Genomic DNA, 13006 nt, shown 5'->3' with positions numbered 1-13006 from the left:
CAACAGAAATCAGAGCTAGGCTCAATATTAAATATATTTGGAATCCACATATGGTGCTGTTGACAAATAATAAACCTTGAACCTAGAAATGATGTAAGAGCATTTGTAAGAGCACTAAACATCTGCGTTTCCATAAGAAAAACACTTCTTCGTGAGAGTCATAAGAAAAAATGCTTCAGTTGGCTAGAAAGCATCAAGAAAGTTTGGACTTTGAACAAGTTGGTCAATGGAAAAAGGTCATGTGGTCTGATTGTTAGGGTCTGATAAATCCAGATTGAGTCTATTCCAGAGTGATGGGCGTGTCAGGGTAGGAAGGTAAGCTCACGTGAAGCAATGCCCCCATCATGCATGCATTAGTGTCCACTGGAGACTGGAGAGGTCTAGACTCATCAACGTTATGTGGCAATAAAATGAAGTCAGCTGACCACCTAAATGTACTGAATCACCAGGTTATCACATCTACGGACATATTCCAGGACTCAACCTGTGAAACAACTTGCAAAAATTTGCATGTTCACAAGCAGAAATAGTAGAAATGGTGATGAACCTGTAACGCTCAGATCTTATTTTAGAGCTTATTACGAGGTCTAGAATCACTAGATACGGGCAATTATGACTAACTTCCGGTGTTGCGCAATCTTCGCTGAGTTTCCTTGGAGAAAGATGGTTCTCTTCAGTAACCTTCAAGAGCTCAGTCTTCTCTATCACCTCCCACTGAAAGTAAAAAGAAAGCAGGTTAACACACAAAACAACAGCTTCTAAAAAGGTATGTGAAAGAAGAGACTTTTCTGAAGTTATTGAGCTGAGAGAACAGGTACTGCCTACAGACATGTAATGATCATGTGACCTGCTTATGTTTAAGTGCGAGTTGCACAACCACACTCCTGCCTACAACAAATAAAGGCCGAAACAGTCAATTTGTATTCAAAATGATTATTATACAGTACGTATGAGAATAAATAAATGTAACTTACTGTATGTAATTTAATCCAATCATTAATGAAGGTTTCCTCTGGTACTTTAGTCGTACTCATGTTCTTTGGATAGTTTCTCATAACCAAATGTTGTATAATAGTCTATTAAAGCTTGGTTGATCAGTTAGTGGTTTATTTATACCTCTGTATTTGCTATAATGTTCAGACTGTTGTCCTGATTCGAGGTCATGATGGCGTGTGTTTACAGTGCAGTCATGAATCAGGGTTACCACTGCCACTACTTCTGACCACAATAACATTTTCTTCTATTAGGATAAACTCTGCCTACCATAACTTAATATGACCTTGTTATGACCTTCAGTTATGCATCACTGTTCTATGTCTGTTGTAACTGCAGTCATCCTGACAGGTCTGAGAGATGCTGTAACACACACACACACACACACACACACAGACATAAAGTGTATAAAGATACAAGCTCAAATAACAAAACATGTACTATTAGTAATTTCAAATTAGTGAGTACCTTAATCCTTGAATGTATAATAATAGTAATAATGATCTATATAAATAAAAGAAAAGTTTTGTCTGTACATTGGTCAGAACTCGCTCTTTTAATTATATCCTTATGTTTTATAAATTGGTGGACCAGAAGCCAGTCTCACAATATTTTCCGTCTGTAGTCTGACAGAATTTAATAAAACTGAAGTTAAACATGTGCCATAAATGAAAATGAAAAATGTTGAGTAGAAATGACGTTTTTACAGTGTACTGCACACATGTAATGTGTCAAACTGGGTGTGCGTCTTACTGTAAATCGACCGCTGGACAGAATTGATTGAAACTTGTGCAATACTTAGATATCTAACTATAGTTTACCCTGCACCATAAGTGAAATAAAAAAAAAATGCAATGTTATAAACAATTATGTCTCAGATTTTATAATCTACTTGTAAACAAACACCTGCACCACTCACCCTGACTCATCATCTACAGTATACCGCTTAATCCTGTACACCTGCACCAATACATATTAATTGGAAAAGCTAAACTGAATGGTCAACAATAACGTGCTGGCGTCATTTAGGACTGAGCTCTAAAAAATATTTATCCGATCCACTTTATCCATTTCTCATCTGTAACTCAACAGGGAGTGTATTTGTTTGACCTTGAAAGAAGTACAACTTAGTGTTAACACTCACCCTTACAGAATGTGATTTCTTTGTATTAATAAGTTACAGACAGACAGACAGACATGTACGTGGGCTTCAATCTCAAATAATAATAATAATAATAATAATAATAATATTACTGATTATATTTTTACAAGTTTGAGTTACACAAACCTTTTCTTGTTAAATAATAATAATAATAATAGAGCGCACAGCCAAAGTCTCCGCCCACAAATCTGTCTGTCTGCTCTCTGATTGGTCGATCCCAGTTTTTGTTGGGCTCCAGCTGTAAACTCCTCCTCCCTCCCGCTCCAGAACTCCGCGCGCGCCTCTCCGAGCGCTCCAGTCTGGTGACGATCGCGACCCTGCGGTTGACGCGCCACGCGCACGGAAGGTTATCGGGATGCGATCGGGACCGATCGCAGCGCACACAGGACTCAGTCGGGATAATTTCCATCGTTTGATCTCATTCGGCCTTCCTGTCGACTTCTGCGGGTGAAAGCGCGCGCGCGCCCGCCCGCCAGCCCGCCACTATGGCTTGGAGCTCGCGCTCGGGTCTCGCGCTGCCGCCGCTGCTGCTGTTGCTGCTGTGTCTGAGCGGCGGTGCGCGAGCGTTCGGCACAGGCGGCGCGGAGGAGGAAGAGGAGTCGGAGTCCGCGTGCGAACCGATCCGCATGTCCATGTGCCGCGATCTTGGCTACAATGTAACGCGCATGCCGAACCTGGTGGGCAACGTTCTGCAGGCGGACGCGGAGTTACAGCTGTCCACTTTCACCCCGCTCATCCAGTACGGCTGCGCCAAACAGCTGCGGGTACGGGACGGGTACCCCCTCTCTCACACTCTCACACACACTCTCTCACCCTCTCACACTCTCACACTCTCTTTTATGCGTGTATGGAGGTTTGACGAGACTGTGTATGTTTAATAAGTAAGCCTGCTGTGGATGGGCGTGTGTGCATGTCTTTGTGGGGACCAAATGTCCTCACAACGCTAGGAGCATCAAACTGTGTAAAACATACAACTATTTTTTTTCTTTTTTCGGATTGCTGAGGGTCAAGTTTAGGTGTAACACAGCATTAAGTAGTAAAAGTCTAAATTCTTAAAAGTCTAAACTTTTCTTTACGGTTGCTGAAGGTTAATTTTAGGCAAAACATTAAGTAGTAAAAGTTTAGATAAAAAAAAAAATAAATAAAGATAGATACTTTATTGATCTAAAAGGAAATTCCAGATATAAAAATTAAAACAGGTTAACTAAAGAGGTTTGTGGAACGCACCCCAGAAACTCAAACCTCTCTTGTGGGAATACATCTGGAGAAGTTAGTGGTCCCACCTTTACCCAAATTAGGATTACAGTATAAAAGTCTAGATTTGAACAGAACAGAATTACAGAATTACAGAATTACATTCTGTAATTTTACAGAATTACAGAATCGAATCACTATGAAGCAATTTGCAATAAAATGCATGAAAAACATGCACGCACACACACACACGCACACACATGCACACACACAATTAGTTGATCAGAATGCTTATGAGTGTTAGGTAAACCCGCTGTGGATGGGTGTGTGTGTTTGTCTTTGTGGGGACCTAGTGTTCTTACTACGATAGAAACATCAGATAGTTTAAAGCATAAAACGGTTTCTTTTGGCTGCTAAGACTTGTTTTTTGGTATGGCTCAGCATTAAGTAGCATTAAGTGGTGTACATTTCAGTAATCAATTCACCATTGTGCAATGTGAAAACATCAGCATGCACTAAACATGTACACACACATGCGTCCACTTAATGCTACCGAACTAAGAGAGAGAGAGGGAGAGCTTCCTAAAAGTTGACGAGATTGTTTATGTTTAAGTAAACCTGCCATGGATGGGTGGGTGTGCACACATGTGCGTATGTCTTTGTGGGGACTGAATGTTCTCACAACGCTAGAAACATCAGACTGCTTAAAACATAAAAACAAACTCTTCCTTATGGTTTCTAAGGGTTAAGTTTGGGTGCGGCACAGCATTAGGTAGCATTCTGTAGTAAAAGTCTAGATTAATGAAAAATTTCCATAATCAAATCACAATTGTGCAATTTGAAAGCACCAGAATGCAATGATCATGTACACACAAATACACGTGTGTGTGTTTCTTACCGGATTGTAAGAGAGAGAGAAAAAGCTTTATAATAGTTGATAAGATTATGTTTATCTTAATTTAATTTTTGTCTGTGTGAGGACCAAATGTCCTTACAAGATTAGAAACGTTAGACTGTGTAAAACAAAACATTTGAAAGAACCCAAACTTTTCTTTTTGATTGTTCAGGGTTAAGTTTAGGTGGAGCATAACATTATAGCATTGTAGCATCAAGTAGTAAAAGTAGTTTAAGTCTATATGTAGATAGATAAATACCTTATCAATCTTAAAAGCAGTTCCAGATATCCAAATTTAAGCAGGTTAACTAAAGAGGTTCTTGGAACTCTACCCAAAAACTAAAACTCTTGTGGGAATATGTCTGGAGAAGTTCCTGCTCCCACCAGAATTAGATTACAGTATAAAAGTCTAGATAAAAATGTTATGTGTTTATGTCTTTGTGAGGACCAAATAGAAACTTTGAGACTTAAAAACATAAAAAAACAAACTTATGGTCTTTATGGTTGCTGAAGGTTAAGTTTGGGTGTAGCACAGCATCAAGTAGCATTAAGAAGTACAAGTCTAGATTAAAAAACAAAATAAAAAGAGATCTAAATTTCCATAATCAAATCACCATGGTGCAAATTGAAAACACCAGAATGCAATAAACCTGTACACACCGCTCTGAAAGAGAGAGAGAGAGCTTCCTAATAGTTGATGAGATTGTGTATGTTTAGGTAAACCTGCTCGCGTGGGCACGCATTTGCATAGGTCCTCACAACGCTATTAAAAGAACCCAGACTTTTTTTGCGGGTTGCTCCGGTCTAAGTTTAGGTCTAGCATAACATTAAGTAGCTTTAAGTAGTAAAAGTTGAGTGGTTGCCCCATTGGACCATCCAATCCGCACACAACTTGGCACAGATTTCACGCTGGATGCCCTTGCTGATGCAACCCTCCCATTTTATCCGGGCTTGGGACTGCACTCCATCCAGTGGCTTGTGTTTGGGCATTGGGCGGGAATTGAATCCAGGCCTTCCGCATAGTAGGCGAGAGACTTGCCACTGAGCCACCAACATTAGGCATTAGAGTCTAGATTAAAAAAAAGATATCTAAATATTCATAATCAAATCAGCATGGTGGAATCTGAAAACACCAGACTGCAATAAACCTGTATACACACACATGCGTCCACTTAATGCTACTGGACAGAAAGAGGGTGGGGGGGGGGGGGGGTCCTAGACACAAGTACATTTTACATTACATTTTTCTGTCTGATAAAGTAACTAAATAATTGATGAGATTGTTTATGTTTAAGTAAACATGCTATGAATGGGTGGGCATGCATGTGCGTATGGCTTTATGGGGACCAAATGTCCTCGCAACAATACAAACATCAGACTTGAGTTTTGGGTTAAGCTTAAATGAAGCATAGCATTACAGTAAATAGTTGTGTTAACAATTTCGGCAACAGGAGTTCCCCAGAAATATAATTCGTGTGTGTGTGAGAGGGAGAGAGAGAGGGAGAGAGAGGGATCGCTTTTCATCTTGTGTTTCACTGTCATTTTAAGGTAGCCCATGTTTATGTTTAGATCTGTTCAGAACGTCTGGAGGGAGGGAGATAAAGAAACATGACCATATTCATACATGCACTCCTGTATTTCTGTTGTAGATTTCGGGTGTTTTATTTCTGGTCGAGGTAGGAGTGTGTTACAGAAAGACGCATGTTTTTGTTTGTTATCCATTTCCTCTTCTAGTCCATTTCTTATATTCACACGCAGCTCATAGTGTGTGTGCGGTATTACACTGTTAGAAGCGTCTGTCAGCGTTTACACCGCCGATTTGACTTCAGCTCAGGCACGCACTGCTCCTTGCACTAGTGACATCATCATTGGTATTTGGCTGAAGCTAGTATGAGAGACTACCTTCAGGAGTCTGTGAGTATTGTGTGACAATGCCAGATTAAGGAAAGAGTAAAACATTAAGATACACAAGTAAGAATACACGACTCCACCTCTAAAACTAATCTCGTCTGAATAAGGCTGAAGAAATGTGTCAGTAACTCAATATCATATTGTTACTCAGACTAAACACTTTAAATTACTATCATTATGTTTCGTGTAAAGTTTTGCCCTGTAGATGTGTTCTCACCAAAACCTCTGAGTGTGAGCACCCAAGTTCCTGAAAGAGTTCCTGGATTGTGTTTGTCTTACGCTGAAGAAACAGTGACGTAATATTTCAGTTCATGAAGCAAATTGTGCAGTTGTTATGACAAAAAAATGTCTTTTGACACCATATGCACATTCTGTTTCTGCTAGCACTTACACCGCGCAATGTCTTCGTCCAGACGCTTGGGTAAGCGTCGTAGACTGTTCAACTTTGCTCGGAATTGTGCTTTAGCAATCCAATTTCTTTTTCATAAAAATGTCTGGTAAGAGGGTCAGTCAACTTTTTTTTTTTATGTTTGTGTTTGACTAATCCATCACATTCGGAACGGAAAGCCCCAAGTAACTGCAGAAAAATGTCACGAATCTTAAGCAGGTTAACTAAAGAGGTTCCTGGAACTCACCCCAGAAACTAAAACTTCTCTTGTGGGAATACATCTGGACAAGTTCCATGTCCCACTTTACCGGAATTGGAATTACAGTGTAAAAGTCCAGTTAAAAATAAATAAATAAAAATGAATTTACAGAATCAGATCACCATGGTGCAATTTGAAAACACCAGAATGTAATAAACATGTACAAACACATGTGTCCACTTTTAATGCTACAGGACTGAAAGAGAAGGAGAGATATAGTATAGTTTTCTTTCTCTAATAAAGTAAAAAAAATGTTTCTCCACTTATTTTATGAAGATAAAATTAGTTTAAAATGTCTTTTTGTGAGGCAGTAATGTACCAAATGTCCTACAAAGTTATTTCTTCGATAGTACGGTTTATTGCATGTCTTTTAATATTGTCTCTCTTTCTATATTTGTGTCTCTTCTTTAGTTCTTCCTGTGTTCAGTCTATGCCCCGATGTGTACGGAGAAGGTCCCAGAGCTGATTGGTCCATGTGGCAGCATGTGTCTGTCCGTGCAGAGGAAGTGTTTGCCCGTGCTGCAGGAGTTCGGATTCACGTGGCCTGACCTGCTGAACTGCAGTTTGTTTCCACCCACGAACGATCACTCCCACATGTGCATGGAAGGGCCGGGTGAGGAGGACGAGGACGATGTGCGCTTTCCATCGGTGCGCACTCTGCAGCCACGTCACGGCCTTGACGCCGAGTGCATCCCTCTTGACCATGACCCCAGTGATGACCTGACTCCCCCGGACCGCTATGTGTGGTCCAAGCGCAGTGGTTCCTGTGTGCTGCAGTGCGGGTACGACTCTGGATTATACAGCCGTTCGGCCAAGACGTTTGCTGATGCTTGGATGGCACTGTGGGCGGGGCTTTGCTTCGTATCCACGTCCTTCACGGTGTTGACGTTCCTGCTGGACTCGGCAAGGTTCTCTTACCCAGAGCGTCCAATTGCATTCCTAAGCGTTTGCTACAACGCATACAGCGCTGCCTTTCTGGTGTTGCTTGCAGCTGGACGTGAGCGCGTGTCATGCGATGCTGATGAGGCTGCCGTCCCCATCCTAGCGAGAGATGGTTTAAAGAACTCGGGTTGTGCTGTGGTCTTCTTGTTAGCTTACTTCTTTGGTATGGCAAGCTCTGTTTGGTGGGTGATCCTCACACTAACGTGGTTCTTAGCTGCAGGACTTAAGTGGGGACACGAGGCTATTGAGATGCACAGCTCCTACTTCCACGTGGCAGCATGGGCCATCCCAGCAATCAAAACCATTGTGGTGCTTGTCATGCGCCTGGTTGATGCAGATGACCTCACTGGCCTGTGCTACGTCGGCAACCAGAACCTGGAGGCACTCACAGGTTTTGTGGTGGCACCACTGTTTACTTATTTGGCAGTTGGGACACTGTTTATTGCCGCCGGACTTGTCTCGCTGTTTAAGATCCGGTCTAACTTGCAGAAGGACGGTGCCAAAACAGACAAGCTGGAGCGACTTATGGTGAAGATCGGTGTCTTCTCCGTGCTCTACACTGTCCCGGCTTCTTGCGTTGTCGCGTGCTACTTCTACCGTGTCTCAAATTGGTCTGACTTTCAGCAAGCACCAAGTGACTCATACGCCGCAGCTGAGATGCTCAGGATCTTCATGTCGTTGCTCGTGGGCGTAACTTGTGGCATGTGGGTGTGGTCTGCCAAGACACTGCAGACCTGGAAACGCCGCTGGATGCGCCTTCTCTGCCCCCAGAACAACACACGACGGACCCACATCAACAAAAATGGCAGTGGGAAAGGGAATGAGACTGTGGTGTGAGGTGGTGAGAAACTGTTTGACATAGACAGAGTGACATCTGGTGGACACTTGCTGTCACTGCGCCTCTTACTGCTTCATTGTGAACAAATTTCGGCAGATTTTTTTTTTACACTGGACAATATGGCGCGGTGGAAAAACATGCAGGAAGAAACAAAATGAAGTTTTGACAGGAAGCTGTGTGATGGCAGGATATAGCAGGGTTACTTCTCCAGTTCTGGTGAATAGACAATGTGCTGACCGAAGTGCCTTGTTTCTCAGACCTCCTGCCACTCCTCACGTTGTGGTAGCTTTCATCAACAATGCAGCAAAGACACCTGGGAAATTGAGTTTCCTTTCTCAGTAAACAGCACCATTTACCTCGCATCAAGACCACAGCCATTCGTCCTCTGCATTCGGAATCTAATGCAAAATGGCGCCCTATTTGTGATCTCTTTAGTCATTAGCACTATGTAGCACTGATTTGGGAAGCAGATTGAATGATGTGACATTGATCTATTCTCAGCTCCACACTCTATTTATTATGTAGTTCACATAAAAACTTTGAACATCATCAGTCCATCGCGGACATCATTTCTATGCAGAGCATTATGAGATTCTGTTTGTGCATGAGATGTGGTCCAGATAGTAGGAACAGTTAAACTCTCCGTTTAGAGTTCTTGATTATTAGTTGTTTTTTTTTAAACAAATACCATCTATTTTTCCTAGCATATTGAATATTATAATGGCTACCTTATAGAATTATTCCCCAAATTTGGGTGAAAATCTTAATATACTACATAGACAAAAGTATTTGGCCAAACCTGATAATTATTGAATTCTTCTTCTTGAATTTTTGGTGTATAAATAAAGCCCCTTATCCCCAGTGAAGGGCAATCTTAATGCTTTAGGATACCAAGACATCTTGGAAAATGCTATGCTTCCAACTTTCTTCCAACAGTTTTGGGAAGGCGCTTCCATTCCAACATGCTTGTGACTCGGTGCACAAAGCAAAGACAATAAAGACATGGTTTGATGAGTTCGGTATGGAAGAACTTAACTGGCCCGAACAGAGCCCTGATCTTATCCCTAACAAGCATAAATGCTCTACAGAATAATTGGGCACGAATTCCCACAGAAACACCCAGAAATCTTGTGGACAGCTGTTATAGCTACAAAACGGGGACCAACCCCTATTATTATTTGGATACGTATATCTCATTGCAGGTTTTCCCAAATACTTTTGTCCATATAGCCTATAAGGGTCTGATGATGCGCTGTAGCACCCCCTAATGGGAGCAGCCGAAAGAACACCAACTAAAATATACCCCATGATCAGACCTAGGAGATTTAGTGACCCAAAAATTTTTTTTTATAAAACTCACCCTGAGAAAAATTAAAATGACTTGTGAGTAAAGGGAAACGATACTTCATTTTATGGTTAGCGCTCAGAGTGCTTACTCATCGTCGGTGGTTCCTCATTTTTCTTGACGCACCATTAACATGGCTAGGTTTATCTACTCTTCTGGGTTTTTACTAATGGAAGCAGCATACGCAGGTTAACTTGGCTCCCCTTACAAAACAACGCGGTGAAAGAGTTATGAGATTAATGAAACTTGGAATATATACAGTATTTAAAAAAAAAAAAGAGAAAAGGCACAAGTAGAAAATGAGCACATGTAGCATTTCAAATAAAAAACTGCAATAACTAGAAAAAAAAAAACAATCCTAATCTGACAGACTCTAAAGCTAACCTCAAGTGTATGTGACTCTTAGCTCCTGCTAGCTTCATTCTGAGCATATTAGTTGTTGTTGTTGTGTGTATTTGACACAAAAAGAAACCCCTTTACGGTTCTCAGTACTGGCTCTAAATTGACTACAAATGTTTAAAAGTTAGAAAATGACATGCTTAGATAAATCAAAATCTGAGGTAAATTATTTTAGTTTGCTTTATAGCTAGTTTTAACACCCATGCTATGCTAATATGAGGGCTGTGAATGAAAAATGAAGTTAAATCAAAGGCTTATGGAAAATATTTTTACCTCATGACTACATACTTATGTCGTTTTTAGTCCAGAAGTTGTTATACTAGTATACATCTTGGATATGCTAAACCATGACTATTTATCAATCACAGGGCTAACTAGCGCTCTTTGTAAATGTTTAGTGGTTAACTAATCAGAGAGTTAGCCAAAACAGACAACCTAGATGTTTGCTGGTTAGCATTAGCTAGCAATTGAAAAGCAACAGTTTACTTTTTTAATAAGCAATACAACTGTGCACAAATAGCTTAATATCATCGTAAACATTTCAGACATTTTATTTCACTAATATTTCATTAGGACGCGTTTTTGCTGTGGTTGCAGCATGCATTCACCATGGTATTGTTTCGATAAGCTCATGCAATGTTACAACATTTATTTCCTTCCAAAGTCACACTAATTTTCTCAAAGATGTTGTATTGATGATGAAAGAGTCGGATTGCTACGTAAATCCTTTTCGAGCACATCCCAAAAATTTTCAATGGGGTTAAGGTCTGGACTCTGTGGTGTCCAATCCATGTGTGAAAATGATATCTCATGCTTCCTGAACCACTCTCTCACTATGGCAGTCTAATGAATCCTGGCATACACATCTTGGAAAACTTTTTTTTTTTGGCACATAACAATCCTAAACTGAGACCTGACCAACAGAAGCAACCCCTGATTGTAACACACAGGCATGTAGGGTAGGCAGTAGGCATGGTTGCATCACTTCATTTCCATTACCCCACAGTCTGTTCTTTATGCTTTCTAGCAAATTTAAGCCTTTTCCCTCCGATTAGTCTCACTGATAAATGGTTTTCTTAAAGTTACGCAGCTGTTTAGTCTCAATCCCTTGGGTCCTCTTCGCATTGTGGTTACCTTTTCTATTAAACCATGAACATGACTCCTCCTCCTTATTTTTTTCCCCCCTTTTTTTTTTTTTAACCAAGTGCTAATTTATCAAGGTTTAATCTTAAAGCATTTCCCAAGCCCTGTCAGGTATCCAAAATGGTGCCCTATTCTCTCTTGTTTAAACATACAGTAGGTGCTCTGCATTACCCTTTGGGGTGTATTGTAATGACACTGTTCACCACTGTGCTGCCTAAAAAGTGCACTATGTAGTAAAAAGGGTGTGGACATTCTGGAACTTTCTTGGTCTTAAACATTTAGAGTGAGCTTTAAAATGATGATATAACAAATGTCCTCTTGGGCAAGTGCACACACACACACACTCACACACACACACAAAATGTAAACTGCAAGACAATCGCTGAAGTGAATGTATGAATGTTTGTCACGTGAAAGACTTTTATTAAAGTGCCTCAGTTGCATATACAGACATGTTTTTATCAGAAGACTGTGAAGTCCTTCTGGATGAGTGTGTCTTCTTTTTTGTAGCTTTTAATTGTGTTGTAATATTGTAAAATGCTAATTTATCTTGTAAAAAATACATCAAAATGTAAAACAGGTTTGTTATTTAAACAATTTTGTATGGGACAAAGATGAAATTAAACTCTGGGTTTCTGACACTTACTTTGTGTGTGTGTGTGTGTGTGTGTGTGTGTGGCTCCTGTCTGCTGTCTTCATCAGTCTGTAGAGCAAAAGGAAGAGCGAAGTTAAGAGAATGTTAGAGCAGGATGCCTCGAAGTGCAGCTTTTAACTGAGGACAGATCACTAGATCAAATCTGGCGTTGCCTTTCTGCTGTCAGTCAGAGAGCTGGTGATGGCCAAGTAGTTAAGCACAACAATGACCTACACAACTTGCAGGCCAGCCTTAGAACTTTCCTCCCCAACAAAATGACATCTTGGCAAGTGAAACATTCTTGAACCTAGCCAAACCTATCTATAATTTCTTAAAATAAATTTACAACAAACCAAATTTAAGATTATTTACCTAATTTCTAGTCAAATGTTACTAAAATTGCAAGAGAAAAATCTATTGGCAGATAATTTAGCTTCTTTCAAGATATAAATTCCTAAAAACTAGAAAAAGTCAATTCTAGTAGAACAAAAAATTTTTATCTTCTATTTTAGTAATACATCACTCGAAATAAGTTTAATAATTTTAGATTTGGTTTGTTGTTCTTATTCTAAAATATATAGATAGATTTAGCTAGATTTATGAGTAATTCACTTTCTAAGATGCTAAGGTTTTTTGCAGTGTGGGTCTCAGGCAGGTCACAATTGCTGCCTTCGTATCAATTTGAGAACACGCCTTGCTTTATACTTCTACTTGATCACTTTGTTGTATTTGCTGCGAGTCCAGCCTGTCTCAAGGATCTCAGAACAGCCCTGAAGTGTTTAAATGTGATGCTGCAATTCGATATTTCTGTCAGTTGGATTCCAAAGGGATGTGCATATGAGCTTGGAGAAGATCCTAAGGGGGAAAGAAGCTACTAATTAGATAATGGAAAATGAGGGTGTA

At 40.3% G+C, this 13006-nt stretch overlaps 1 protein-coding gene across 1 annotated transcript; it reads left to right on the top strand.

The window, feature by feature from the left end:
* The first annotated feature begins 2411 nt into the window (after positions 1-2411).
* On the top strand, positions 2412-9922 carry fzd4 (frizzled class receptor 4). The gene is made up of 2 exons (XM_053507516.1): positions 2412-2919; positions 7214-9922. The coding sequence occupies exons 1-2, from the start codon at positions 2641-2643 to the stop codon at positions 8579-8581; spliced, it is 1647 nt and encodes a 548-aa protein (XP_053363491.1). The 5' UTR covers positions 2412-2640; the 3' UTR covers positions 8582-9922.
* Positions 9923-13006: the final 3084 nt, after the last annotated feature.

This window comes from Clarias gariepinus, chromosome 11 (assembly GCF_024256425.1).
Source record: "Clarias gariepinus isolate MV-2021 ecotype Netherlands chromosome 11, CGAR_prim_01v2, whole genome shotgun sequence".
Lineage (NCBI taxonomy): Eukaryota > Metazoa > Chordata > Actinopteri > Siluriformes > Clariidae > Clarias > Clarias gariepinus.
The sequence above is the reverse complement of the archived record's forward strand: the minus strand, read 5'-3'. Positions and strand labels throughout refer to the sequence as shown.

Excerpts from the sequence above, each read along its gene's own strand:
- fzd4 (XM_053507516.1), top strand. The coding sequence starts at position 2,641 with ATGGCTTGGAGCTCGCGCTCGGGTCTCGCGCTGCCGCCGCTGCTGCTG. Across the intron at positions 2,920-7,213 it reads GCTGCGCCAAACAGCTGCGG|TTCTTCCTGTGTTCAGTCTA; the intron begins GTACGGGACGGG and ends TCTCTTCTTTAG.